This window comes from Geosmithia morbida (assembly GCF_012550715.1).
Source record: "Geosmithia morbida isolate 1262 chromosome Unknown scaffold_1, whole genome shotgun sequence".
NCBI lineage: Eukaryota > Fungi > Ascomycota > Sordariomycetes > Hypocreales > Bionectriaceae > Geosmithia > Geosmithia morbida.
Genome location: NW_023336188.1, coordinates 2,025,565 through 2,053,067, shown reverse-complemented (window position 1 = coordinate 2,053,067; position 27,503 = coordinate 2,025,565). Strand labels below are relative to the sequence as shown.

Genomic DNA, 27,503 nt, shown 5'->3' with positions numbered 1-27,503 from the left:
GGCATCAACCTCCCTCTGCAGAGCATCCAGATCAGCGAGTATGTTATACCCGCCCTGTACCTGGCCGAACTCGCCGGGAGAGCCACCGGCAGCAGCAACAGTGTCCGCCGTACGCAGGTCCACGCTCCCCTTGCTGCTTCCCCTCTTTCTCGTCGGTGGGGGCGGCGGTGCACGACCAGCTCCCTCGGTGGTGGGGCTGAGCGGTCCCCGGCGGGCAGGTGGTGGTCTGGGAGCAGAGGTCTTTGTTGGTGTCGTAGCCAGTGACAGATCCGATGCATTGCCTGTCGGTTGGGTCTCGGGCGATGCTGAATCTGTGCTGTGTCGACCCCCTTCTCCGGGCGTAGATGGCGGTGACGACGACGTCCTGTGTACGACTCTCCGTCTCGGCGGCGGCGCCGGTGCCGGGGAGGGAGAGGAGGAAGCACGCTGCGCTTTGGACGGGGCACCGCTGCGACCTCCCCTCGGCGGTGGCGGTGCTGGTGCTGGTTTCCTGGTGGCGCTGCCGTGGGTCTCTCCGCCCGTCGCCCCGTCTCCCGTCGCCTTTATCGATCTGCCATGTCGTGAGCTCGGTGGTGGTGGCGGTGGCACCTTTTTCCTCCGCGGTGCGGCGGTGCTACTCGAGTCGGAAATGTGGCCGTCATCGTCATTCTTGTGGTTGCCATCATCGTTTCCGTCGTTGCTGTGCGCAGCTCGGGAGGGTACGTGAACCTCTGCTGCCGCCGCTTCTGCCGCCGCCGTGGACGCAGCAGCTACCTCGTTGTCACCCCCGGCTTTTCCCGTCATGAGGAGTCGACTGAAGGAGGCGACGTTGAGGGATCCCCTGTTGGCTGCCTTGAGGGCTGCTCCCTCGCTCCGCATCTCTTCCTTGAGCTGCTTGTCCTCTCTGAGTTGCCTCTCGTTCTCAAGGTCGCGTAGCGTCTTGCTGAATGGGTTTGCGGGCGGTGATGTGGCAGAAGCAGTCGCAGGAGGAGGGAATTGTCCCTGCTGCTGCTGCTGCTTCTGCTGCTGCAGTGACTGCTGCTGATACTGTTCCAGTGCGGTGGAAGCGCCGGTCGGATTGCTGGGGAAGCCATTGCTGAAAGGGTCGTCCAGCAAAGGTGGCGGCTGGTCATACGGCCACTCCGAGGTGTCGGGGGAGAGAGGAGGCGGCGACAATACGCGCACCTTCTTCACCACCTTGCTCTTCTTCTTCCTCTCGCTGTTGATGATGCCGCTGCTCTCTGCAGGGATGCTGTCGACGTAGTCGTCCTGAGTGGTAGTAGTAGTTGTGGTGGTGGTGGTGGAAGTTCGAAACGTGGTGAGTGGTGGTGGTGGTGGTGGTGGTCGGGAGACAGCCTGGGCTAGAGCCGTATCTATAGGTTCGATGGGGGGGAAACGTCTTCCGATTCCGGCGTCCTCGGTTCCAGCATGATGAACTGACGATGGCTTCTTCCTAAATGGGTTGAAGGAAGCCATGGCCGTTTGGGGTGTGGAGAAGGATGGTGGTCGGTATATGTGAGTGTGTGGTAGAGAAATAGAGGAGCGAGCTTATGTATACGTGACGCAAGAGAGGGAGAGAGAGAGAAGAAGAAAAAAAAAAGAGGGCAAGCTGGCGACAGCGGGGCGGAGGCGTCGGACGTCACAACACTGGAGGGGTTTATTAGACGATGATGGGGTTGAAAGCCTGGGCCTCTCTTCTCCTGAGAGGAAACTTTGGTCTACAACTAAGTTAAGGGTTCGGGAATCGATGAGAAAGATATTACAATTGTATCAAATCAATCATCAGCATGGCCGGCCGCTTTATACGCATCTTCCCTCCCTCGTCAATACCCCAAATCTTTGGCTGTCTGTCAGGCTGTCATGCTACAAAGTGGGCTTCTGATCGAAAGTGCGGGTGGGCGACACGGGGCAGTAGGTTGGATGACAGAGTACATGATATAACGGTTGATCTATATGTAGATTTAGAGTACCTCGCTATCAACGCCGGTATCCGTTCGTGTGGGGGAGCGGGTAAGAGAGCGAGTATTACTTGCTGTATCTTGGAAAGTACGATGACAGAGTAATTAATATGATTACACATATGTAATCTGTACTCCGTATATTACAGAGTAAGGATAGCGCGAGGGTCTCTTGGAAAGATGAAGGTGATTATGTCATCTGTATTAGTCATCACTCAAGAGAGGCACCTTGATGCAGACGCCCGTCTTCCATCATCAGATATTATACATTGTTCTCAATCAATGCATTCTATTCCTCCTGTCTCGTTTCCTCCTAGTAAAAGCTGGATCCCTCCGTGTCTATTTTCCAGTATTACCAGCACTAACTTCTTGGACCCGTCCGCAGATCCCCAACTTTTCTTTTTAACTCATGCCAATGTTGGCATACCGTCCATACATGGGGAGTTAGCCATGCGTCAGGGTGGGACGGAGAGAGGGATAGAGAGAGAGAGGGGGGGTAATGTGTGAGAAAGTACGTACAGAAACACCCCGATGGCGAACGGGACAAAGAACCATGTTCTCTTGCGAAATATGAAATATGATTGTGGCATGGCATATGAACAGAGCAGGCAAAGACAAGGGCCCCAAGAGCCGTTGGTGGTAGTATGGAAGACCCATAAGGCTCATATAAAAGCCCGTGACCGTCCCACGACGAGAACACGGGGTCCAATGGCCAGATATACCGTCCCCCCCATCTGTACCTGTCCCTCCCACAGGACACGACCCCGAGCGGCAACACCGTACAAGTCCAAAGCGGGGACCTACCAGTATCACAGTCAGCAATATTTAGGTGAAGCTCTGACATCACTCAACTGCGCTGATACGAGTACGAGGTTATATTGATTATATAAGATTTCTTACATAATTCGAAACGGACGTCTCAAGTTCTCCATCACAATGTAAACAAAACCCCCCAGACTCGACGCGACATGATTGTGATACAACCCTTGTGGTCCCTGGAAGTTTGTGACAAGCTCAACCTTTTTCCCCTCCTCTTCACGGCTCGATCCTAAGAAAAACAGGCAAAGGTCAATAAGGAGAACAAAAGAAAGTAGATGATCGATAGACTTCAGCAGTACCCGCCACCCACCAGCGGCAATCAAGATCTCAACACCCTCCCTCTCCCTCATGTGATATTCAGACATGAAAAGAATGACGCGTATGTGGGATTTTTTATGAGTGTCCTGTCCCCTCCTTTCTCATATGACGCGTCACGACAAGAGAGAAGTAGGTCCAAAAAGGAAAGACAAAAAGAAACATAACGCCAGCGCACGCATACGCTTTCCATTTCAACGCGAGACAAATGTGACCCAAGAAGGCAGTCATGTGTGAACCCTTTGCTTTCAAAAAAAAAATCGATATAGCCCAATAATTCCCCACCTCCCATTTCCCCATTTGTGTCCCTTGGTTGACAAAAAAAAAATACAATATTCGGAAATTGTGAAAGAAACAAGTTGACCCTGCAATGGAAGAGAAAAAAAAATAGAAGAAAAAAAAAGATACACAAGAATTCCCCTTAAAACGCCTTCTCCCGTCATTATTTAAAGAAAACAGGCTTTCGTTCGTGAACAAGACAAACACATTGCAATGCGATGCAGGGCAAGGTTTACGCCTTAGCAGTAGCAGCAGCAGCCTTCTTCGGCGTCGCCTTCTTGGGGGCGGCCTTCTTGGCAGCGGCGGGCTTGGTCACGCGTCCAGTCTGTTTGTTCATGTCAGTGGGGGGTAGCTCAAGGTCACGATATGCAGTTCCTGGCAAGAAATGGTGCGCACCTTGGTAGCGGGAGCGGCGGCCTTCTTGGGGGCAGCAGCCTTCTTGGGGGCAGCGGCCTTCTTGGGAGCGGGCTTCTTCTCAGTAGCAGTCTCCTTCTTGGCAGCAGCCGGAGCGGCGGCTTTCTTAGGGGCGGCAGCCTTCTTGGGCGCGGACTCCTTCTTGGGGGCAGGCTCCTTCTTGGGCGCGGCCTCCTTCTTAGGCGCGGGCTTCTTCTCGGCAGCAGCCTTCTTCTTGGCGAGCTTGGTGCCACCGGAGGGACCCTTGGGCTGCTCGAAAACACCCTTGTCCACGCCATTCTTGAGCGCTTTGTTGAACAGGGAGTCGAACATCTTGTCCGTCTGGACGTTCAGGGCGTTGTTGGCCTTGACGTACTTCTTGAGGGACTGGCGGCTGGATCCATTGCGATCCTTGAGCTGTTGAAGGGGTCAGTTGACTGATCTCGAGTGTGGTGGGGTAGTTGTTATGTTTCTTGACGCGTATGTGCGCGCCCGAATTATCCGCAGAGTGCGACGCGACAAGAGCTGAGGCGCAGCATGAGGGTGCACTATGGCGCATCGGCAGCAGCGGAAGCAATGGAAGTGAGAGAGAAGAAGAAAAACGTACGTTGACAATAGCGTCAGTGATCATGTCCTGTATTGTCATGGTTAGTATCATTATTCAATAATAAACAGTAATAGTCGGAGTCGAGTGCTCGAAAGGTGACGCGGAGGGGGGAGGGGGGGGGGACAAACCTGGTAGCTGGGAGTCTTGGGCTTCGAGGCCGTGGCCTTCTTGGCGGGAGCGGTCGGAGGAGCCATTGCGTAGATGGGTGTGTGGGTTGGGTTGGTTGATTGCGTGTTGTGTATGCAAAGCGACGGATAGACGAGAATGTCGAGGAAGAGAAGAAAGAGGCGACAATAGAAGCTCTTGAAAGTCGGGTTAAGTGTGGGAGAAGGATATGGAGAAAGAAAATCAAGAAGCAAGAAAACGGAGACAGGAACGGGCGTCGATGCGCGTGGAGGGGGGGCGTGGGCTTGTTTATATATCGGGCGGGGGGCAAGCGGGCGGGAGACTGCAATCAGTAGCTCTGCTTTTTGCGCCTGGCCTGCCGCACTAACACGCTCTTTGGGTCTTGGACTCTTTTGGTGTGTGGGAGAAGAGCGGAACGTGACCACACCCCGGTCCGTCGGTCGCAAAGAGTCAAGAATGATCCCTGACCCACACAGCTTGCCGGGAGCAGTGCACGTAGTGGTGGGTCCCAGTTTTGTTCTCTGGCTTTGGCCTTTAGGTGGGAGATTGTGGGAATCTGGAAGAGGCGGAGAAAAAAAAAGACGAGGAGCATTAGATTATATCTAACCAAAAAGACAGAGAGGAGAGAAGAAGAAAAAACGGCTTGGGTGGATGATGGTTCTACGCACTGTCCTGAAAAGGTTGCGCCACATATGATGATGATGTTATTCCCTGCGATGAAGTACGAGTACTACGAGTAATAATAGTATTACAGTCTAGTCTACGGAGTACTGCGGAGTACGGTTCACGGTTAAAACTTGGCTGACTGTTTCATTCTTGCCTGTTCTCTACCGTCACTGCTCTTACCCTGTGATGCTCCTGCCTTGGCTACGTGCGCTCGTGCTGTTTGCCTTGCCACACTCCTGCCTTTTTTCTCATCATCACCACTTTCTCCTGTCATCACTGCTCTTTCCCATTTCCGCTCTTGCCACGGACTGTTGTCGTTGTGACCCCTCCATCCCGATATCTACTCGCATCGTTCTGAAAAGTGCGCAGGGGCCTGAATGTGGTGTCAAGGTGTGTGACCACGATGCGTGTAACTGGACTGGTCGACTTCTGTTCCTGCCGAGCCACACCTTGGCTTCGTGTATGTGCTATAATCGCAGCACGGAGTAGGTCATGATCAATGGCGCTCAGTATTATCACTACGAGTACGGGGTATTATCTGTAATGGAACAATAGTGCTGTCGGGAGCACTACGAGTACTAGTACGAGTACATGTAATCTGTATTCGCAGTATCATTACTTCCTAAGAGACAACTCCGTACAGAACTGTGACGATGTACTCCGTACAGATTACATGCAAGCAAAAATGTAAATACCACGAGGTACGTACCGCCTGGACCTGCGCCTAAAAAAAGGAATACATGCAACAGCTGTCCATTTTTTTCATTGGTCCATTCCCCAAGCTATACACCCAACCTAGGAAATCGCTACCCTTCCAGACAGGCAATTATGAGGTAGAGAGGGTAGGCACGAGCTATACGTACTTGGTCTAGTCGCACTTGCCGTCCTGGTGTGATTTGGACGACGTTCCTTCCTCCATTACTCCTGTCCCCTCCCCCTCCTTTCCTCGTCGCCCTCCCCCTCCCCCCGTTTTCCGTTCCCCTCCGCTCCCTCTTCTTTATCTCTCTTGTCTCTCTCTTCGTTTCTCGTCTGTCTGAAAGGAGCCTGAGTCGAACCCTTTTTTTTTTTCTCTCAAGCAAATGAGTCATTTTATGGATCTCGTCCTTTTATGCTCTGTACTCGTAATTACAGACCGATAGCACCCCTTCATGATCCCTCCTCTTCTTCTCTTCCCCTCTCTCTCACGTATCGCCATTGCCGCCCACCATGCCCGTGCCGTAATTTCTCAACATGTCCAGCTGGTGCATTGATGACTGCGCCATCCCGTGATGTTATTTTGAACCCCTTTTCTGCCGATTGTGTATCTTGTATCGTCTTTGCGCCTGATGATATAATGTTTCTTGGCTCTATGGTAGACACCGACTGCCGCCCCTCTCCAACAACGAATTCGAAGCCATCCACGACGCCTGCATAGCCAATCTGCGCCGCCACGTCACAACACATCAGGTTCATAGAATTCATGAGCATGGGCTGTGAGAATGAGCTGTCTCTTTTTCTGGATACTTGGACAATGTCGACTTTACAATTACTGTTGCTTTCCCTCAAACGTCCAGTCTGGCCTGTCCTGTTGGTTTTTGTCGTGATGCGCTGGCCGTCGCATCCACGTCGGCGCGAGTGTTTGATCGACCATGCACGCTTTTTCTTCTTCCTCTCTCCAGTCCGCGAGAGATGAAGACGCGGCTGAGATGTAAAAGTCATCAAATCCACAGTCGCATGTGCGTTGTGTGTGCATCCAAATTACAGCAAGCAGGGAGGGCTGATGTTTTGTGTGTGTGTTCCCAATGCGTACGGGGGTACTGGGGCAGTACCTCGAGGCTAGTACGAGATGATCCAGCCTCAATCACAAACGCGTCTACTCGTACACAACGTGGGCCAAAACCTGACATTCTTAATCCTTGGACCTTGGCGGAGAAAAAGACGCGTCTCCGTCCCGGAATTGCCGCGGTTGATCTCGTACTGCAGGTCCAGATCCATGCAGGTCCTCTTGACTTTTTCTCACGAGGAAGCAAATGCCAAGAGTGCGCCCTGTAGTATGCAGATGTAACCAAGTTTCACAACCATCAGAATCTCTTATGGATTCCAGGGCGTATACAATATATCTTGACCATTGGTGGGAATGACCAAAGACACTGCAAATAAGATACGCGATGTGACGATATTGTTTCAATATTCGAGTCACGCGTCGTTGAGGCAAGTTAAGTGCAAGATGAGGCTGGCGTTGGTATCCACCATCCGCCATCAACTTACCCTGAGGTACGAGTTGATTTTGAAATCGTAGCCTGGGAAGGTGTACTAAGTCTCTATTATAGCATTCTGTGAAGTGCAAATAGGTCACGCACTCTGTTCATTGTTCACGGCCAGAAGAAAAGATGTATTATGAGAATGATGAAAAGAGATTGGTTTGTCCTATTTGGCGTGTTTGGTTGTATAATGATGGTGCAGTTTAACTTCAAGTACATATATACGTCGTATGTGATATAAAATTACTACTACCCAATGATAATACTACGAGTGTTACGACAAACATAATTGTTAGTGTTCCTAAGCTGTTAAGCTTTATAATACAAAGAATATCTCACCGAATTAGCATTCATCTAGAATCCTAAAATGTAAAACTATCGTTACACAACATTGTAAGCCATAAATTTATACTCATATAGAATCACTGTCGTATGGTACTATTACTAGTGTGTAGGTAAGCAAATGCGGCATGCGCAGCTATCACCGTCGCAGCTGTATCAGAACCTGCCAAATCCAAACTTACTTAGTCATCAAATCGGGATTACATATGACGCCAAGGCAAGAGAAGACACACAGTGCCAAATTACAGTATGAGTAACACTTTCGACACCTTCACTCTTCCACGTTGTCCAGTACGAAGACGGGAAGAGGGAGCTTCACCAGCAGACCGTCAAGGGCCTCCTAATAGCCCGTGATCCTGAACACGATCGAGTGTGTGTTGGGGCGTTCGTTCCGGATTTGACATCGTTACCGACCGACAGACCGAAGAAACCGAAGAAAAAAAACATACATCCCCGGCAGTTTCCTCGTCCTTGTCTTCGCCTCCCCCCCCCACTCCCCCTCGATATAGCTACCGTCAATGGATCAGCACACGCAGTATCACGGCCTCCAGCCTGGCACAGGTCAGGATGATGCCCTGGCAGCACAGATGGGAAGCATGGACATCAGGGGACACGAAGGCCAGCAGCAGTATCAGCAGCCTCCGCGGGGAGCTGGAACGCCGGACAGCTATGCCTCTCATCCTCAGGGCGGTGGCACGGCCCGACGCAAAAAGGACAGGCACGCCTACCACACCATCGAAGCTGCGGGGTCGTCGCAGCCGTTCAACGGAATGCCCCCGCCCGGGATGCCGCAGTCCCAGTTCCTCGACAGCCCTGCCACTGGCGGCATGCCGCCCCAGGCATTCTCCCCCCAGGCCGGATACGGCTTTGTGCCGTCACCCGCGGCCGTCGCTCAGCAGCAGCAGTTCCAGCAGCAGCAGTCCATGTCCCCGGGCTTCTTCCCGCCCGCCGTCGGTGGCGGCGTCCCCGGGATGGCAGACGCTGGCGCCAACATGGCCGCGGCGGGAGGCGCCGGAGGGCCGGCCAAGGTGTCGCCTGACGACCTGCCCAGCGTGCCGCTGTCGCGCGACGGCGTGCAGCCCTTCTTCCTCAGGAACGTGTACCCCACGTTCGAGAAGCACGTGCCGCCGCCGGCGTCGCTGTCCTTTGTCGCATTCGACCAGGGCAACGCGTCGCCCAAGTTTGCCCGCCTCACGGCCAACAACATACCTTCCACCAGCGAAGGACTGCAGGCCACGGGCATACCGCTCGGCCTCGTCCTGCAGCCCCTGGCCCCCCTGCAACCGGGCGAGGCCGAGATCCCCATCCTCGACTTTGGCGACGTCGGCCCGCCCCGGTGCCGCAGGTGCCGCGCTTACATCAACCCCTTCATGATGTTCCGGTCCGGCGGAACTAAGTACGTATGCAACCTGTGCACGCATCCCAACGAGACGCCACCCGAGTACTTCTGCGCCACCAACCCCCAGGGCGTCCGCGTCGACAGGGACCAGCGCCCGGAGCTGCATCGCGGCACCGTCGAGTTCATCGTCCCCAAGGAGTACTGGACCAGGGACCCCGTTCCCATGAGGTGGCTGTTTGTCATTGACGTCACCCAGGAGGCGTACAACAAAGGCTTTCTCGAGGCCTTCTGCGACGGTATCCTGAATGCCCTGTACGGCGGCGAGACGGATGGCGATGACGGAGCCGAGCCCGTCAGGAGGATACCCCAGGGGGCCAAGGTTGGCTTCCTCAGCTATGATAAGGAAATCCACTTCTACAACATCAATGTGAGTGAAGCCGGAATCAGGAAAGAGGAGAAGATCACGAAGGAGGAGAGGCGGTCTTGGTCTTTCTCGAGAGGCACCGCGACTGACTCATATCTTCACAGCCCTCTCTAGACTCGGCACAGATGATGATCATGCCCGACATCGAAGACCCCTTTGTCCCTCTGGGAGAGGGCCTGTTTGTCGACCCGTACGAGTGCAAGGACGTCATCTCGTCGCTGCTGAACCGCCTGCCCAACATGTTCTCGACAGTCAAGAACCCCGAGCCCGCGCTGCTGGCGACGCTCAACGCGACGCTGGCGGCGCTGGAGAAGACGGGCGGCAAAGCCATCTGCGCGTCGTCGGCATTGCCCACGGTGGGCCCCGGAGCGCTCTTCATGAGGGACGATGGGTCGCATCCGGGCGGCGAGACGGACAAGAAGCTGTACACGACGGAGCACCCGGGGTGGCGCAAGGTGGCAGAGAAGATGGTGGCGGCGGGCGTCGGCGTCGACTTCTTCTTCGCGTCACCCAACGGCGGGTACCTGGACATTGCGACGGTGGGCCACGTGTCGAGCACGACGGGCGGCGAGACGTACTACTACCCCAACTTCATCGCGGCGCGGGACGGGCTCAAGCTGTCGGAGGAGCTGTCGCACGCCGTGACGCGCGAGACGGGGTACCAGGCGCTGATGAAGGTGCGGTGCTCCAACGGGCTGCAGATCTCTGCGTACCACGGGCACTTTGTGCAGCACACGTTCGGCGCGGACCTGGAGCTGGGCGTGGTGGACGCGGACAAGGCGCTAGGGGTGACGTTTGCGTACGACGGCAAGCTGGACGCGCAGCTGGACGCGCACTTCCAGTCGGCGCTGCTGTACACGGCGGCGTCGGGCCAGCGGCGTGTGCGGTGCACCAACGTCATCGCCAGCGTGTCGGACACATCCAAGGACTCGGGCACGCGCGAGCAGGGAATCCGCGACTGCATGAAGTTTGTCGACCAGGACGCGGTGCTGTCCATGCTGGCCAAGGAGGCGTGCACCAAGTTCGGCACGACATCGGCCAACCTGCGCGACACGCGCAACTGGCTGACGGAGCGCACGATCGACATACTGACGGCCTACCGCAAGCACGCGCCCGTGCAGCACGCGCCCAGCCAGCTCGTGATGCCGGAGCGGCTGAAGGAGCTGAGCATGTACGTCCTCGGACTGATCAAGTCGCGGGCCCTGAAGGCCGGCATCGAGACGTCGGACCGCCGCGTCTACGAGATGCGCCTCGTCCGGTCCATGGGCCCGGCCGAACTGAGCGTGTACCTCTACCCGCGCATGGTGGCCCTGCACAACCTCCAGCCCGAGGAGGGCTTCGCGGACCCGGAGACGGGCCACCTCAAGATGCCGCCGGCCGTCCGGCTGTCGTACTCGCGCGTCGAGCCGGGGGGCGTGTACCTGGTCGACAACGGCCAGCAGTGCCTCCTGTGGCTCCACGCCCAGACGTCGCCCAACCTGATCGCCGACCTCTTCGGCGCCGAGAAGACGACGCTCAAGAGCCTCGACCCGTACACGTCGTCCCTGCCGGTCCTCGAGACCCACCTCAACGCCCAGGTCAGGAACATACTCGAGTTCCTGCGCAGCATGCGCGGATCAAAGGGTCTCACCATCCAGCTCGCCAGGCAAGGGCTGGACGGGGCTGAGCTCGAGTTCGCCAGGCTACTATTCGAGGACAGGAATAATGAGGCTCAGAGCTACGTTGACTGGCTTGTCCACGTTCACAAGAATGTCCAACTAGAGGTATCTACTTAATCTCCACCCTTGTTGAACCCCCTCTCTCAACGCTCGAAAATGACAATGACTGACAGAAACACAACAGTTGAGCGGTCGTCGGAAAAAGGAATCGGAAGCAGATATGGCGTCGTCTGCGTTGGGTGGACTAACAGGGTTGAGACCGTCATACTGGTAGGTCATACTCTGGTAGGAAGTAAAAGAATGAAAAAAAAAAAAGCGAAGGCGAAAAAAAAAGGAGTTTATAACAATTCAAGATGGGTTTGCATGATGCACAAGAAGAAAGAAAGAAAGATCATTACCAGAATTGAGTTATGAAGGAATGATGTTTTCTCCCCCCCCCCCCCCCCCCCCCAAAAGACACGCACTTGTAGTATAAAACCGGACTGGTATATATTTGATGTCTTGTCATCCCACCCACGTTCCTACACGGCGTCTCATCATGTCTCTGTCCCGTCTGTTCTGATGATTCACATTCTTTACAGATGATTCATTGAAAAGAGTAAAGGAGAAGTAAAATGTATATTTTTCCTCTTGTAAACTTGCCTGCATGCATGCCTGTCTGGACCTCGACCTTGACATCTATCTGTGATACTACACCATGATATATCACATGGCACATGGCTTGTCTCAGCGTTGTTTTCTTTTTCTTCTTTCCCTTCCCCTCCCACAGCAACGGACCGTTGCTCGGAGTTTTAGGCGACGGTGACCACTTATATATTACTCAGTAGTAAGGAACAAGTAGTAATAATAGTACTCGTGGTTTCATCATGATACAAGGGGAAGAGACAGAAGCAAATATAGATGTGTATGTCGTGTACATAGATGGAGATATCTATACTTTGAATAGATTCAGTAGACAATTGAAAATCAAAAGAAATGAAAGAACATGAAAAGAAAAACGCCTGGATTGAACAATTCTCGTACTAGCAATAAGTAGTAAAAGTAGTAATAATAGTAAAAAGTTTTCTCTAACACATACACACACACACACATACCCTTGTCTCTTGAGCACATTCTTCCCCTGTCAACAGCCTTTCACGAATCAAGATGTTATCATGGCCAACCCATACCGTGGATCAGGCTGACTCAACACCCTCTGCACTTCTCTAGGATCGAAAATCTCTTCAAAGATGGCCAGATCGGTAGGTAGACCCCCGTGTTCTCGTGTGATGCCATGACAGTCCTCGGTTGGATGATGATGATGAGGGATCCTGGCTGCTGCTGCTGCTCCTGCTGAGGCGACGGAAGCACGGCCCCCCCCACGTTTGCTCTCCTTCTTGTACATCTCGTCCCGTATGAGGTGGGATGTGCTCCGGTGAGCGTCGTCGAAGACGAAGACGACGTAGTGGAACTGGCCGCGGATGTCCGGGTCAAAGAGGAACAGGTCGCGCCACATCTCGGCCACCTCGCGCGGCGGGTTGCGGTAGCTGTTGCCCAGGCCGAAATCCCCAATCACCACGCGCGGATAGTTGTTGTACAGGCATATGCCCAGGGCGGCGCGCATCTTCTCACGCATCATGTCGCGCTCCTGGGCGAACGAGTACCTCGTCCCGTTGTCGCGGAGCTTCGGCCACCGCGTCGGCGGCACCGACACCACGGGCAGGTCGTACCACCCGTCCAGCCTCTCGTAGCCGTCATGAGGGCCCCGGTACACCACCACCGAGTTGGACAGGATCCCCCCCTGCGGCGGGATCGGGTAATTGCTGCCGCTGCCGCTGCCGCCGCCGCCGCCGCCGCCGCCGCCGCCGCTCGACGGCCCCGTGCCAGGCCAGGGCGTGTTCAGCGTCGCCCACAGGTTGCTCCGCCGGCACAGCTTCTCTTCGTAACCCGAAGATCCCGTCTCCCAGTCGCCCCCCGGCCGTCGCTCGTTGGCCGCGGATATGAAGGGCACGCGCACCCGAGCCTCGCCCCGGGCCTGGCTGCTCTGCGTCTCCGTCACGCTGTAGTGTATCGCCCTGTCTACCGGATCTCCGCCTTCCAGCACGAAGACGGGCGGCCGCGTGCTCAGAGTCTGACGTGGTATCTGCAGGTCGCGCGTTGGACGAGGATACATGATTGAGTATGGTGGGAACACGCGGGAGAAGTTGTTGTTGATCAGAGGGATAAAGTTCCTCTTCGTGTCCGCTGCTACCTCAGATGGCCTCACCCGGCCTTGTTTGGGTCCTGAAGGCATACTGAGGGGGAAGCAGGGACAGACGAGGTGACAACCCTTGGGTATGATGGGGGAAGGAGAGGGAAAGGGGGGGGGGGGGGGGGGGGGGGGGGGAGTGAGANCTCAGATGGCCTCACCCGGCCTTGTTTGGGTCCTGAAGGCATACTGAGGGGGAAGCAGGGACAGACGAGGTGACAACCCTTGGGTATGATGGGGGGGGGGGGGGGGCAGGGGGGAGGACAGCTGTAGACTGATGACTCTCCTCTACTATATTGTGGCGATGGGTTGGCCCGTAGTTGTATATATGGAAATGTATAAGAACGATGGGGGGGCTTTTGAAAGTTGCATGTACACGCGTGTGCTTGTGTGCGTGTGTGCGTGTGTGTGTGTGAAGAGTGGAAAGTAAGAGAGAAGAAGCAAAGGAGAGTCGTATGTATCGATGGAGCAATGTACTTGATGGTATACAATGTTGACGGCACAAAGACGAGGATGACTTGTCAGTTGGGTGCGCAGCTGAGGAGCAATATATACACCAATAGAGACGATCATCACTATATGGCAGAGTGGGAAACACGCGAGAGGGTCAGCCACGTTTCGACACAGCGGTAACCCTTCATCAGCAGCAGGCCGAGACATATTGGGTGGTCTCGGACTTGGATCGAGAGGGAGCCAAGTCTGGGAGATGAGAAGGAGAGAGAGAAAGAGAGAGACTCGGATAGGGAGGCTCAGATAGAGAGACTCGGAGAGAGAGACTCTGAGAGAGAGAGATAGAGTTGTCTCCGAGGTCGATCTTGCGACTCAACTGAACCCACAATGTGGATCACAACGGGTTTGAAACATCTTCACATAAAGACAAATACAGACACATAGACACACGCACACGCACATACACCATACACACACACACAGAGAGAGAGAGAGAGAGAGAGGGAGAGAGAGACAGAGAAGTCAAGGGTAACCGGGGCAAATAGGTCTGGCACGATCCCGAGGCACACTGCTTCATGTGCGCTTTAATGCCCGGGGTCCTGCTGTCTCAGTCTCCCACGCCCTCCCAAGACAAAAAAAAAGAAATGGTGGGGGGGGGAGAGTGGAAGGGTCGTGTGAGCTTGAGGGCCGCATCCGAACTGACGGGGCTTGGGGGTCGAGCTATGCCTAGGCTACGAATAGTTACGCCTAGACACACAGGCGTAAGCGCGGCAGACATGCTACACGCTGCGAGATCTTGCACGAACGCCTCGAGGCATCCCCATCCTTGTGACAGTGGATCACAGCACACGATACTCCGTACATACATACATACCTGCTCGACCAGGGGTCAAGGCGCTCAAGACGCTCAAGACGCTCAAGTGACATGACGTGTAATCAATGATCAGGGAAACAGTGCTCAGCGAGCAGCGAGCAGCGAGCAGTCAGCAGCGAGAACCTGGCTTCCAGCATCAAGTATCTGGTATTCAGCAGTGAGCATCCACAAGTGAGCACACCCATACCGGGCGGGGCTGGTCGGTCGGAAATCTTGTTGGGCCGCGTCCATCGAGGGTGAGAGAGAGCGAGTGTGAGGGTCTGAACACAATTGCAGCAGCTATCAACCTAATCCACGCAAAACGTTGCATCGAGAGACACACGTCCCGCGCTTAGTGGCCCAGGGTTCCACGTATGCCATTGTCTGCTATTGTCCGTAAATAGAAAGCAGCTCACCACCGTCGGCGCCCTTTTGTATGATGCATGCGAATAGGCGGCACCCAGAGGCGGCACGCGTCGCTTGTCACGGAAGGGGTAACCGAGCAGATCCTGTGCCCACACGTACACATGCACCGAATAGAGCCCATTCCTGTGAGATGTGTACCGTGGAGGATCCGTAGGTAGCCGCCGGTTGTATTGTGCGACGACCTATTGGCGGAGCAAGACTCCGGTGGGATGGTGGTGTAGTGATGTGGTGCCGTCTACGAGTAGACGGCCAACAGTCAACGGCCAACGGCCCGAGTTCAACAGGTACCCTCTGTCAGTACTTCGTACCATGCCTTGTAAACTACGAGTGCGAGAGTACCTCTCTCATAGCTGTCGTGTCTGTTTCTTTCTACCGTCATGGCTTGAAAGGAGGCGGGGAGTGGGGGGGGGGGGGGAGTGAGAGGGTCGTTTCTCTCCTCTCTCAGGTCCTCCGGCCGGGACAACATGTACGGCCCACAGACAAAGCGTGTCTCGCAAAGGGAGTGGCGACGGCATTGATGGCTAACCGTCGCTTCCCGCGTGGAAGGGAAGAAAACAGGCGGCAGCGTGGGTCGGGAGAGCAAGGTCAAGGAAAAAGCAACGAAAGAGGGCCAAAAAAAAAGGAAGAAAAAAGAAAATGAGAAGGGCTGGTGGGCGGACAATACGAATAAATGTACTCCGTATATAGTGGAGGTTGGTGGTGTGCTGGAATTGCGCATACACGGACGAAGCCGTTGCCATGTGACGCTGGGATCGTTGTATGTTGTAGGCTATTCGTAGTCACAGCCGATTTGAGACAGGTCAAGGCGCCTTGATTCGAAGAGACATCAGAGAGGCAGAGCGGCACAAGCCATGCTCATGCTGTCAAAGTGACAGTCGGGAGGAGGTATGGCGGGTCAGGCGGCACAAACAGGTCTTCGAAGACAATGACGGCATCTTTACTTCAGTAATATCTTTCCTCCGCAACGTAATATTACCTCGCGGAGGGACTCCCAGGGCAACGTCTCCCACGCTTTTTTGACTGTATCCTCCCCCCCACCCTTGGTAAGGACCCCCCACCCACTCGACGGGGGCAAATAGCAGCGCTTGGTGGCCGTCGCATCGACGCACAGGTTGCCAGTTGGTCGGGCAGTGAGCAAGCACTCGAGAGGCTAGAGCTTAGAGAGATGGAAAAGCCAGCGCCCCTCCGGAACTACCACTGCCGTTGCAGGGAGGGACATTTGCTCGAAAACAGGGCGACTGCAGGAATAGTCAAAAGTCAAAATTTGCCGACATGGGTCGTCTGGTCCGTTAAAAGTGAAGAATGAGCCTGTATGTCCATACATCGGTGTATGCACAAGTAAGAGCCAACGCCGATTAGCGTCACGACCCCTGACAGCGTCGCATTTCCGTTGGCTGCATGTGAGAGAGGGAGAGCTCGTGCATATCTCGGTACGTATCAATGTCTCACCGAAACCGAGACATGGCTGCACGCTAAAAGATTTTGCAGGCTGGGGTAGGCTGTAGCAGGAGAGGAAAAAGGGAGGACAAAGGGTGAGCGACAGGCACACATGTGGTGAAAGTACATGTGTACAAGCATATGTACGAGCATGGGGGAGAGAAGAAGAGGGGAAGGAAGGAGAGGAGAAGTCAGGGGAGATGGAAAGGTGAGGCTCATGATGGTGATGGGGGAAAGCTATTGTACAAGCAGGCAAGAGCTATGGGATTGACGCCTTCCATTTTCTGCATCCATCGGTGTTTACAATATTACGGGAAGGAACCGCCTCTGCGGGCGCGCCTGCCATGTTCGTGTAATACAGTTACCGGTACGGATACAGGCGCTGTCTGCAGCTGTAAATCACGGCGTAATGATTTTCCCGTCCAAGACACCGCAGCAGACAGATATGTGTAATTAATCCGACATCCAGGACGTTTTGTCCGTTACGACAAGAAACACATCTCATGAGCCGCGTTTGAGCATCACACTTGTTTGTCGCATCCATCCATTCATCAATCTATCCAATCTCTCCGTTCATTCTCATTCTGCGACGTTGACACCGGCCGCCCCCTCCCCCGGATACCCTCCTGGTTTCCCTGGTGATACGTGCCATCTGACAAACATCTCGAGGGACGCGCTCTCAGTACAGTGCCATGCCGCATCGAGCCGCATCGGCTCTGATGCCGTTGCGAGCTTCGGCAATGTCACGATACCGGCTGCTGGCATCGTTGTCCCTCCCGAGGCGGTATTACGCTGTCCGCGCCGCCCAGGGCGGCCCAGCTGTCGCAACTGTGTCGGATCTGGTATCCCTGAGACCGCAGGACGGTGACGACGCAGGCCTGCAGGTGCAGGTGGATGGATGGGTCAGGAACATTCGAAAGAGCTCTGCTGTGCGGTTCGTCGACGTGACTGATGGCTCCACGAGCGTGCCTATGCAGGCAGTCATCAGAAAGGACCTGGCAAAAGAGTGAGTCGTCAGACAGTCTGGCTGAGAGCCTGCTCAGCCTGCGATTGAAGCCAGGGGCTGACTTGGCTGCTTCCGTAGTATGCAGTTTGGAGCTGCGGTCCGCTTAAAGGGTAGATGGAAATGCCGGGAGCCACAACGGAGCACCGAGCAGACCTCGGATGCTGCTCGCAGTCCGCCACCGGCTGCGTCGACAAAGCCCGCCGAACTCCAAGTCGACGAGGCTGAGATCTTGGGCCCGTCTACTGCCTCTGTAAGCTCTCAAGCTGACCTGCATACATGCCAAAGCCTTGATGTGGACTGGACCTGACCGTCTGGCATCAGACGTACCCCATACAGAAAAAGTATGCGACTCCAGAGAGCCTGCGCAGTATCCCCCATCTCCGGATGCGCACGCCGCTCAACTCGACCATGCTGCGGCTGCGCTCCGACACGCTCTCGGTCCTGAACCAATTTTTTGCAGAGTCCAAGTTCCAGCAGACGCACCCACCCATCATCACGTCGTCGGACTGCGAGGGTGCGGGCGAGACCTTCCGAGTCGAGGGCGGCACGTCCAAGGACCCGTTTTCCGAGACGGAGCAGTATCTCACCGTGTCATCGCAGCTCCACCTGGAAGCCTTTGCCCAGGCCATCGGCAACGTCTGGACGCTGTCACCCACGTTCCGTGCCGAGCGCAGCGACACGTCGCGCCATCTGAGCGAATTCTATATGCTCGAGGCGGAAATGGGCTTCGTAGAGGACATGGACGAGGTCATGGACTTTATCCAGCAGATGCTCAAGTCCGTCGCCGGGGGGCTGAGCGAGCGGAGTGCGTGGAAGGAGCTCGACAGCTTCAGGCTGCACCCTCGGGACCCTGCCGAGCGGCGGGCCGTGGAGGATCTGGACGACCGCGGGAGGCTGGAGAAGCGGTGGAACGGACTGCTCACGCCGGAGCGATGGCCGCGCATCACATACACCGAGGCCATTGACATGCTTCAGGAAAAGGCAGACCTCTTCGGCTTTGCGCCTACGTGGGGCAAGCCCTTGCAGAGCGAGCACGAGAAGTACCTCGCCGAGACGGTCGGCTCCGACTCGTCCGGCAACGCCCACATGCCCGTCTTCGTGACGCACTACCCGCGGGCCATCAAGGCGTTCTACATGCGCCAGGCGGCCGAGAACCCGTCCCAGGGCAGCGTCTTTGACTGCTTCGACCTCATCGTGCCCGATCTGGGCGAGTTGGCGGGGGGGTCCATGCGCGAGCACAGGCTCGACGCCCTCACGGCAAACATGGATGCCGTCCTGGGACCGAAGAGCGGATCGCACGCTGCCCTAGACTGGTACGTCGACCTGAGGCGATGGGGAAGCCCGCCGCACGGGGGCTTTGGCATCGGCTTTGACCGTCTTCTGAGCTACCTGACCGGTGTCAAGAGCATCCGTGACATCGTGGCATTTCCGCGACTGTACGGCCACATTCACTGCTAGCGTACGGAGGGCCTGGGGATGGACCGGATGAGGCTCGTGCGTACGGGTACGTGAAGATGGGTGACGACGACGTCATTCAACGACGAGGCTGGTATGGAGGTGGGAGATGAAATTGTAACGTTGTATATCATGTTTTTTTTTCCTGTACAGCTAGATAGAGCATTACGGCATATGGCATACCTTTTGTAGCCCTAGACCTGCAACCGAATCGAACCGAGCCGACCTTTGCGGAAGCAATGCGCTCGGATCTTGTTCGGCCGATGGATCGGTACGGTATATCAATCGGTACTGTGCCATCCAAAGGTCCAACTCTTTTCCCCATCACCATCTTCTAGATTTGACATTAGACTGCTAGACCGAATCGAAGCCGTGGACAACATCGGCTCTACGTGCTTCATCAGACCGATCAGTCCCGAGATGCTGCAACGGATGCTGCTCGTAGCCTAGACAAAAGAGGCACTGAACATGCGATGTAGGTTTCCCAAATTGGCGCGTTCAAATTTGATTCGCAGGGTCTTGTCGGATAATAAAACAACCGAAAATGGACCCCGCCGCAAATCTCCACGTGATGACATGCGATGTCAGACTCAGCGGCGGAATAACGTCGGTAAAACGCTCGTCTAAGGCTCTGATCTCTAATCTGTAATCTGTAGATCAGGAAGGAGGTTTTGTTCAGATAATTCTTCACTGATGTAATGGTAGAAAAGGGGCTCGAAATCAGGCCTTTTCCATCATCATCTGTACTTTTACCGTGTTTTCCTCTATAACTTGGGTAGGCGGGACTCGACTATGATAATGTCAGAGGTCCGTCCTTTCTAGCATAGACAAGAACCGAGACCAATACAACACAAACACACATCGACCGGCATACCACAAGACTACATCATAGAAAAAAAGAGAGACCGACATGCCTCTTTTTGCGTGACACGAGACGCGCGCCAGCATCGTGAAGGTGAGTCACATCGGTTTGGGTCACTCACCTATACACCCTTATCCCTGAAAGCGCGTGTAAGAATTCAGATCCAGCAACAGACCCACCGTGGCCAGCGTAAGAAAAAAAAAGGGTATGCTGTCGTCACCTTGATTCACGCCCGTCTACTCAAGCCTATCTTGTCCTGGCAAGGCTAGATTCTGTAGCGTCGGCAGTCCTCGCACGCCAACATGTGGCAATGCCTGCAGGATAGGATGTACTTGTAGTGCCTCGCGCCACACATCTCACAGCCATAGCCGCGGCGTCTGTAATCGAGTCTCATGAACCTGCCGAGGTGTTCACATTCGTGATTAGCCTGCAGCTCGCGCGCCATCCGCTCCACGCGCTGGCGACGCATAGCGGGCACCATGGGTTCCTGCGCCTCCCTGTCCACTACCTGGCGGGCTCTCTGGTCCAGCATGTCGGGTGCCCAGTCGCTGCACGAGCAACGCTTCCACTGCGTGCCGCACTGGTAGCAGAACTCGGCGCGGCAGCGGCATCTGTCGTCAATGTCCGGTCAGCTTCTGTCCTGCCTTCTCTCGGTATCTCGATGCTCTTCCGTTCTTCCTCTCCTTCGCCACGGCCGCACGTACGTCATGTGGTCACAACCTTCGTCCCGCGAGACCATCTCGCCGCAGCCGAAGCAGGACTGCCAGCCTACCTGTGCGGCAAACTTCTTGAGGCTGTTCCTCTCTTCATCCGCCGCGCATGCCCCATGGTGGGCCGCCTCCTTGCAGTGCGTGCACGTCTCCGTGCGGCATACGTGACACGAAGCGCGGTCCCTGCCGCGCTCGGCCATCGGTATGAACCTGGCGCACGTCGGGTCGGCGCAGTACAGCCTGTCGGTGCTGGTGAACTCCATCTCGGCGGTCCTGTAGGCGGCCAGCTCCTCCGAAGACAGCTCCGCCTCGATGACGTACGCGTCGATGGGCTTCCGGTGGCACTTAGGCGGGTACAGCGTCTCGTCCGCTGCCACGCGCATCAGGAAGGCCTTCAGACATGGCCGGCAGTACAGGTCGTCACATTCCAGCCGCACGCCGGCATGGGGCTGTACCATGTCCGAGCAGACGCTGCACTCGACCTTTAGCTCCCGCAGGTGGTCGTGTACGGCCTCCTGGCGGAGCGCGTAGTCGGCTGACGGACCGGCCGTGGTGCTGGGCGTCTGCGTGCTGAGCGTGGCTGCCCCGGAAGCTTTCCAGACCAAGCTCCAGTCGACGGGATCGGATGCCGGACGAGAGGTATCCTCGGATACAGCCTCGGTCTCTCGGGCTGGAGGAGCATCGTTCCGGTTCAGTTGGAGGGCAATATCGTGGTCGTGGCCGGCCTGCCTCTCCTGCCTCACAAGCTCCTCGATGGCTGCGGCGTCGGCGTCGACGGCTCTGGCGATGCTGTGGGCGAGCTTGTGGTCCCGAGTGATGGAGGTAGCCCTCCGGAGCTCGACCTCGAATGCATCGAATGCGAAAACGTAATCCGGGATCCTGTCCGCTGTCCATTTGCCCTTTTGGTTCGCACGCTGAGCCTCGATCTCGTCAATCTGCAGCTGCAGAGCGTAACTCTCCGCGTCGAAGGGGGCGAAGGGATTCATGTCGCAGATGATGATGTCGGCCTCGATGTATCATCTGACACGCGTCGTCCTGTTAGAAGGTCTGGACTTGGACTCGTTACAGAGAGGAAGGAAGAGCGAACAGGCACCCGGCATGCGTGGAGTCTACGTACCGCTTCTTATGCAATTCGGTGTCTTGGCTTGGATCCTGAGAGCTCTTTACAGTTTACAGGTGACGAGGCAAACAGCCATGAGCGAACCGCTATTGGATCGGCTATCAGCTGTGACGGATAACTGCAGTGCCGATGTATGAGAGAGCCCTGATTCGGTAGAAATGAGGTTGTGGACATCTGGCCAGACGCACACTTCAGATGGCAGTAAGCTCCGGCGGCCTTCGTGATTAGGGTTTGGGGGGAGAGCCAGTCTGTTCAAGACTGCATACATGCGCATGTTCAGGTGAGATGAGGCTTCGATAGTTGGCTTTGCTGCATTAGGTCGAGATCCATGACGGACCATCTCTTATATGCATAGAGGGGTAACTACGTCCCAACCAGACGAGATACGCCCTGTCTGATTCGATGCAGCGCAGCAGGCAAAGGTGATGCCACCGACGTCCAGCTCGCCAGCAAGAGGACTTCATCAAGAGTGCAAGCTATCCTACAGTAGAGAGCCGCAGTGTATTGGGAAAGGTCGTCTCGTTGCTCCTTCGAAAAACAGGGGGGGCATGAGTCAGATCCGTAATGTAGCAGGGCCTCCGATGAAGCTTCCGATATCATGTCTGGCGGGACCCCCTTACTTTCCACCGGCCATGGTCGCATGTGGGAGGTCAAGGTGTCGATGAAGACTATACTGTGTATGTAGGTCGCATAGATGATAGGGATAGAATGTATATACATATATGTTGATGTCCTCAGGCCATTCCACTGTTGGAACAGACAGCTGAGTTATCGTCCGGAACAGGTTGTTCCGGCCCGATCGGCAGTAACCCTGACGATAAAGGGCCACTTCTACAGTCACAATTACCCCTATACATAGATATCATGAACGTCATCAGAATTAACAAGACTATAACCTCGATTCTTACATGGATCAGTGCGATAGATTTGCTATTATTCTATGATCAATCCTACCAGATCATTCCTCTCCCGGTCCGGTAATTCAGACGAGCCTTTTTGCCGATATTATTCCGCCGCTCCGTCTGACACCAACCCCCTTTTGGTACACATCTCAGTTCAGATAGTTATCATCATCACCCTAAAATCCTTCAGCTTCTTGTGCCACCTTTATGCCCCAACAATATATGTTATGTATATTTATGTGTATATATGTATATATATAAACCAAGAAAAAAAAACATACAACAGCGGGTATTCGCTGGTCGTCACCGACCCAACTACTAATCCACCGCTCAGTAGCTTGACTCTGGGGGAGCGGACGGGACCCCGTATTCTCTACTGGCTATGGTCGTATGTGGGAGTTCGAGGTATGAATGAGGACTATATCGCATACCGGGCACGGAGGACAGGATGGAAGTCGAACATGGAGATGTAACGAACATACAGCAGCGGGGGGGTTCTTCTTCCCTTTTTCGCCCGCCATCACTGGCCCAGACCAGCGAGAACATGACTATACTACTTATCGGTCCGTACTATATGTACTCTTTTGACAATGGACCCCGTCTCCCGATAGAAACGTCCGACTGACAACAACGCCGGCCCAACGTCATACGTTGCTACCCTGGCTTCGGCTTCGAGGGGCCAGTGTTTCCGCGGCTGCGACGTGTAGATGGATCCGAGCTCGAGTCGAGCATGACGACGTGCCCGATACGGTAGGGGGGTAGGGTGGGTATACACGATGTACAGTGTAATATCCGTAGTTTCCGGACCGGGTCTCTGAGAGGAATCCCAGCTTGAGCGGCAACTCGGCAAGACGGCTGAGCAGTAGTCGGGACGCTCGTCAAGGCTGGGGCGAACTCGCAGCATCCCTCTGTGAGCAACCTCCGAACTCGTATGCACCCGACATCAGTAATACTCCGTCTTCCGTACAAGGTGGAACCGCCTTTTCCAATCATGCTCAGCAGACGAATGACACGAGGGAGGATCGCTGTGGATCTCAAGACAGAAAAACCGCGCAAAGTCCAGGTCTTTGGTATCACTCGTGAATGACTGCAGCATGTTGTGGAGACTGGAGCTCTCTGGCCGGCACGCATCCGAGGACTGGGCTGGAGACGATACGACACTTGCTGGCACCAATACATGCAGCGTCTGTATCTGCCTTCGCACTCGTACACGTCTGCATTAATAACTTGGTAGTAATACTAATACGTGATGATCCTACTAGTCAGTTAGCAGTTGTGGGGGGGAGGATCCCGACTACAGCCCACACGTATCAATGCCAGTGTATTATTACTGCTCTCTCCAGAGCCGGAGTCAAGAATCGCCGAATTGGTCGGGGTTGGGGCGTACGAGAGTCGATCAGTCTCTTGCCTCATTTTCTCCTTTCCAGATAGTTTCTAGAGAGACCAGTCGACTCGAGGGCTCGAACACCGTCACCATGTAGATAAGATCGATACTACTGATGACGGAGCCGTTGATCAACCCAACATGCCTGTACATATACATATACATACATACATATATATATATATATATATATATATATATATTCATATGTCGAAGGCATCAACGATAGGGTTTGACTAGCACGAACAAGACACACACACGAGTTATGCCCGAAGTTATGTGACAAAACCCCCCTGGTGGATACCGGTAGCCAGCTCTCCTGAGTCCGGACTTGGTGCACATCTAGACCGGAGCCAATCCCATGCCACACCGCTGTCTTGTCATGCTCTGAGACCCGGATCGTCGGCACCAGGCCCGGCACCATCTTCGGCATCAGTTTCTGCTTCAGACTGCCTGTGCTCGCACGGATGAACTCGTAGGTACGTGCCCTGCCTTCCAGTCGAGCCCCAGGTTTCTTCCATGGAGACTCCACGGATCCCCAGATTCGAAGTGAGGGGTCAGATGACTGATGGGAAATTTTCCAAATGGCGTGCAATTGTTGAGTTTGGTGCATATATCTAGCCAGAGGCTGTATTCTTGTATTTCCTTTGGCAATGTAGACAACATCGAACCATTACACGCTGTTCAGCCGTGCTCTAAACCCCAGCCTCCCTCCTCGGGTGCTTAGACACGAACAGAATTCGCCCTTGGAACTCTATATATATATATATATATATATATACATTCTCAATTGACCTCTTTGAGGCTGGCAACCATCTCTCCATCTCTCCCCTCTCTCCCCTCTCTCTCTCTGTCTTGCGTCTTGCCGTCTTCCCTCCCTCCCCCCCCTTTTCCCCTACACCCTTTCTATCTCCTACAGATATCAGGCTCTCTCTTATTCGACCTGACCAATGGCCGACGACAGCAAAGCCTCGTTTCTCGGCCTCCGTGGTCAGAGGTTGGCCCTCGCCCAGGCCCTGCTCATCATGCTGCCAGCCTACGTCCTGTTTGGCTACAACCAGGCCAACCTCGGATCCATACTGCACCTGTCCGACTGGACGGCCACGTTCCCTAGGATCGACGCGGACAACACGACGGGTGCGCAGAAGGAGAACAACTCGACCGTGTCCGGGCTGGTCAATGCCGTCTTCACGCTCGGCGCGCTGCCGGCCTGCCTGTCGTGCTCCTACACGGCCGACAAGTTCGGACGGCGCCCGGTGATACTGGCGGGTGCGGTCCTGACGGGCATCGGCGAGGTCCTGCAGGCCTCGTCCTTCTCGCTCGCGCAGCTCATCGTCGGCCGCATGACGCTGGGGGCCGGCGTGGGCATGCTGAGCGGTACGGTGCCGACCTGGCGCAGCGAGTGCTCCGACGCGTCGAGCCGGGGCAAGAATGTCGTCGTCATCGGCCTCTTCATCTCGCTCGGCTACGTGCTCGAGTCGTGGATCAACCTCGGCTTCTACCAGTTCGACGACGGGCCCGTCACCTGGCGGCCCGCCCTGGCCATCCCCGTCGTCTTCTCCCTGCTCCTGGCCGCCAGCATCTTCTCCATGCCGGAGTCGCCGCGTTGGCTGATGAGCAGCAACCGCGCCGGCGAGGCCCGCAGGACCCTGGCCGCCCTCAGGGACAGGGACGTCGACTCGGCCGAGGTCTCGGTCGAGATCGCCGCCATGGAGCAGTCGCTCGAGGAGTCGGACCCGGGAAAGGCCTCGCTCCTGGCCCTCCTCAGGTCCGGCGAGGACCGCCTCCGGTTCCGGTTCGCCATCTGCCTCCTCCTGCAGTTCTTCCAGCAGATGGCCGGCAGCAACCTCATCTCGGTCTACTCTTCCGTCATCTTCGAGCAGGGCCTGGGCCTCGGCGCCCAGGATTCCCGCATCCTCTCCGGCGGCTGCCTCACGTGGAAGTTCCTGTCCTGCTTCGTCGCCTTCTTCACCATCGACCGCTTCGGCCGCCGCAAGGCCCTCATCGTCAGCGGAGCCGGCATGGCCTCGTGCATGATCGGCCTGGCCGTGGCCACGTCCTTCCCCAAGAGCGACTATGCCGCCCAGATCGTCAGCGTCCTCTTCGTCTTCCTCTACAACTTCTTCATCCCCATCGGCTTCCTCGGTGCCAACTTCCTGTACTGCACCGAGGTTGCGCCCCTGAGGCTGAGGGTGGCCATGTCGAGTATCTCGACCGCCAACCACTGGCTCTGGTAAGCTCGACAGTTCTCTTTCCCTTCTCCTCATCCACCCCCAACCCCCCTTCAGCTCTCTTATCGTGCTGACCGGTATGATGTTCTAGGAACTTTGTCGTCATCATGGTTACGCCCGTTGCCATCGATAGCATCGGATACAAGTACTACATCGTGTACGCCGTCGTCGCCTTCTGCATTCCCTTTTCAGTCTACTTCTTTTACCCCGAGGTAGGGATAACCATCTCCAGGCTTCCCCGCATCACAATGAAGTTTTTTTTATAAAAAAAAAAAATTCACTAGCTGACTCTATCACGACGCAGACCATGGGTATGAGCCTCGAGGACATCGACTTGATCTTCCGGGAGGCCCCGTCCGCCTGGACTATCGTCCGATATGCAAAGCTTAGGCCTCGCCGTGACGCCGATGACGGATATATGTCTGAGAAGAAGAGTTCAGAAGTGGAATGCAAGGCCTGAAGTACCCAGCGTACCATGTAGTTAGCAAGCAGCACAAGCCATCGTCTTCTCGGATGCCACAGCTATTCTGGGTATATAGCTTCACCCCCCCAAGGCCGCAGATATCTCCCATATCCGAGCAGCTTGTCGGCGACGCACGGCGACACACGCAGGACGCAACACTCTTCGGCGGTGTCGCATCGTGTCCGTCCCGAGTCATGGACTTCTGACATCATCCGGAGGGGTAGGGGGGGAAGGGATATGACGTCGTCACGCGGTCGTGCCAACAGAACCCTTGGACGGGGTCGTATAACGAAGCGACGTGACTCGGAATGATGCCAAGGTCGAACGGTTGAAGATTGAGAAGAGCAGTGGAAGGCATACATGAACTTTTATGATATATATGTGGGTATAGGGTATGTGAGTACATGTATAGGGTATGTGGTGGGCAATGTACATGCAACATGTACCGAATACATTGGAAACATAACACACTCTTTCCAGCGTGGAGAGATGCGCGTGGATGCGACGAGGTTAGGTGACGACACAGTAAACATGGCATCGGTATACATGACACTTATCTATACTCGGGTACGATGAATAGGGTAGGTAATACCGGAAGCCGTTACGCCGCAACAGGACAGGGGGAAAGCATCCACCCCACAAGGACGTAGGTTCGCTAGATCGAGTGGAGAAAGGGGGTTCTGAGAGTCATCAAAGGCCAAAAAGCCAAGCGATGACAATCGGCATACGGCACGGCAATAAGGCAGAAGAAAGAAGAGAGAGAGAGAGAGAGAGAGAGGGCAAGGAAAGAAAGGAAGAGAGGGCAAAGACAGAAAGAGGGAGGAGGGGGGCG

At 55.2% G+C, this 27,503-nt stretch overlaps 8 protein-coding genes across 8 annotated transcripts; 3 read left to right on the top strand and 5 right to left on the bottom strand.

Annotated features, from left to right (window-relative positions):
- Positions 1 to 43: 43 nt before the first annotated feature.
- GMORB2_1376 (uncharacterized protein) lies at positions 44 to 1,768 on the bottom strand (the record flags this gene model as incomplete). Its single annotated transcript, XM_035463358.1, has 3 exons — positions 44 to 613; positions 709 to 922; positions 1,743 to 1,768. 3 exons carry the CDS (start codon positions 1,766 to 1,768, stop codon positions 44 to 46), a joined length of 810 nt encoding a protein of 269 aa, XP_035324782.1.
- A 1,814-nt stretch (positions 1,769 to 3,582) lies between these two features.
- GMORB2_1375 (histone H1/5) lies at positions 3,583 to 4,544 on the bottom strand (the record flags this gene model as incomplete). The annotated part of the gene is made up of 4 exons (XM_035463357.1): positions 3,583 to 3,675; positions 3,747 to 4,160; positions 4,351 to 4,377; positions 4,479 to 4,544. 4 exons carry the CDS (start codon positions 4,542 to 4,544, stop codon positions 3,583 to 3,585), a joined length of 600 nt encoding a protein of 199 aa, XP_035324781.1.
- A 3,698-nt stretch (positions 4,545 to 8,242) lies between these two features.
- On the top strand, positions 8,243 to 11,419 carry GMORB2_1374 (protein transport protein SEC24; the record flags this gene model as incomplete). The annotated part of the gene is made up of 3 exons (XM_035463356.1): positions 8,243 to 9,490; positions 9,592 to 11,250; positions 11,330 to 11,419. The coding sequence occupies 3 exons, from the start codon at positions 8,243 to 8,245 to the stop codon at positions 11,417 to 11,419; spliced, it is 2,997 nt and encodes a 998-aa protein (XP_035324780.1).
- Positions 11,420 to 12,286: 867 nt separating this feature from the next.
- GMORB2_1373 (uncharacterized protein) lies at positions 12,287 to 13,297 on the bottom strand (the record flags this gene model as incomplete). The annotated part of the gene is made up of 1 exon (XM_035463355.1): positions 12,287 to 13,297. The coding sequence occupies one exon, from the start codon at positions 13,295 to 13,297 to the stop codon at positions 12,287 to 12,289; it is 1,011 nt and encodes a 336-aa protein (XP_035324779.1).
- An 89-nt stretch (positions 13,298 to 13,386) lies between these two features.
- GMORB2_1372 (uncharacterized protein) lies at positions 13,387 to 14,600 on the bottom strand (the record flags this gene model as incomplete). The annotated part of the gene is made up of 2 exons (XM_035463354.1): positions 13,387 to 13,407; positions 14,526 to 14,600. 2 exons carry the CDS (start codon positions 14,598 to 14,600, stop codon positions 13,387 to 13,389), a joined length of 96 nt encoding a protein of 31 aa, XP_035324778.1.
- Positions 14,601 to 17,278: 2,678 nt separating this feature from the next.
- GMORB2_1371 (asparaginyl-tRNA synthetase) lies at positions 17,279 to 19,002 on the top strand (the record flags this gene model as incomplete). Its single annotated transcript, XM_035463353.1, has 3 exons — positions 17,279 to 17,544; positions 17,623 to 17,794; positions 17,881 to 19,002. The coding sequence occupies 3 exons, from the start codon at positions 17,279 to 17,281 to the stop codon at positions 19,000 to 19,002; spliced, it is 1,560 nt and encodes a 519-aa protein (XP_035324777.1).
- A 1,124-nt stretch (positions 19,003 to 20,126) lies between these two features.
- GMORB2_1370 (IBR protein) lies at positions 20,127 to 21,557 on the bottom strand (the record flags this gene model as incomplete). Its single annotated transcript, XM_035463352.1, has 2 exons — positions 20,127 to 20,472; positions 20,566 to 21,557. The coding sequence occupies 2 exons, from the start codon at positions 21,555 to 21,557 to the stop codon at positions 20,127 to 20,129; spliced, it is 1,338 nt and encodes a 445-aa protein (XP_035324776.1).
- Positions 21,558 to 24,927: 3,370 nt separating this feature from the next.
- On the top strand, positions 24,928 to 26,668 carry GMORB2_1369 (sugar transporter; the record flags this gene model as incomplete). The annotated part of the gene is made up of 3 exons (XM_035463351.1): positions 24,928 to 26,210; positions 26,300 to 26,420; positions 26,513 to 26,668. The coding sequence occupies 3 exons, from the start codon at positions 24,928 to 24,930 to the stop codon at positions 26,666 to 26,668; spliced, it is 1,560 nt and encodes a 519-aa protein (XP_035324775.1).
- Between the last annotated feature and the right edge of the window lie 835 nt (positions 26,669 to 27,503).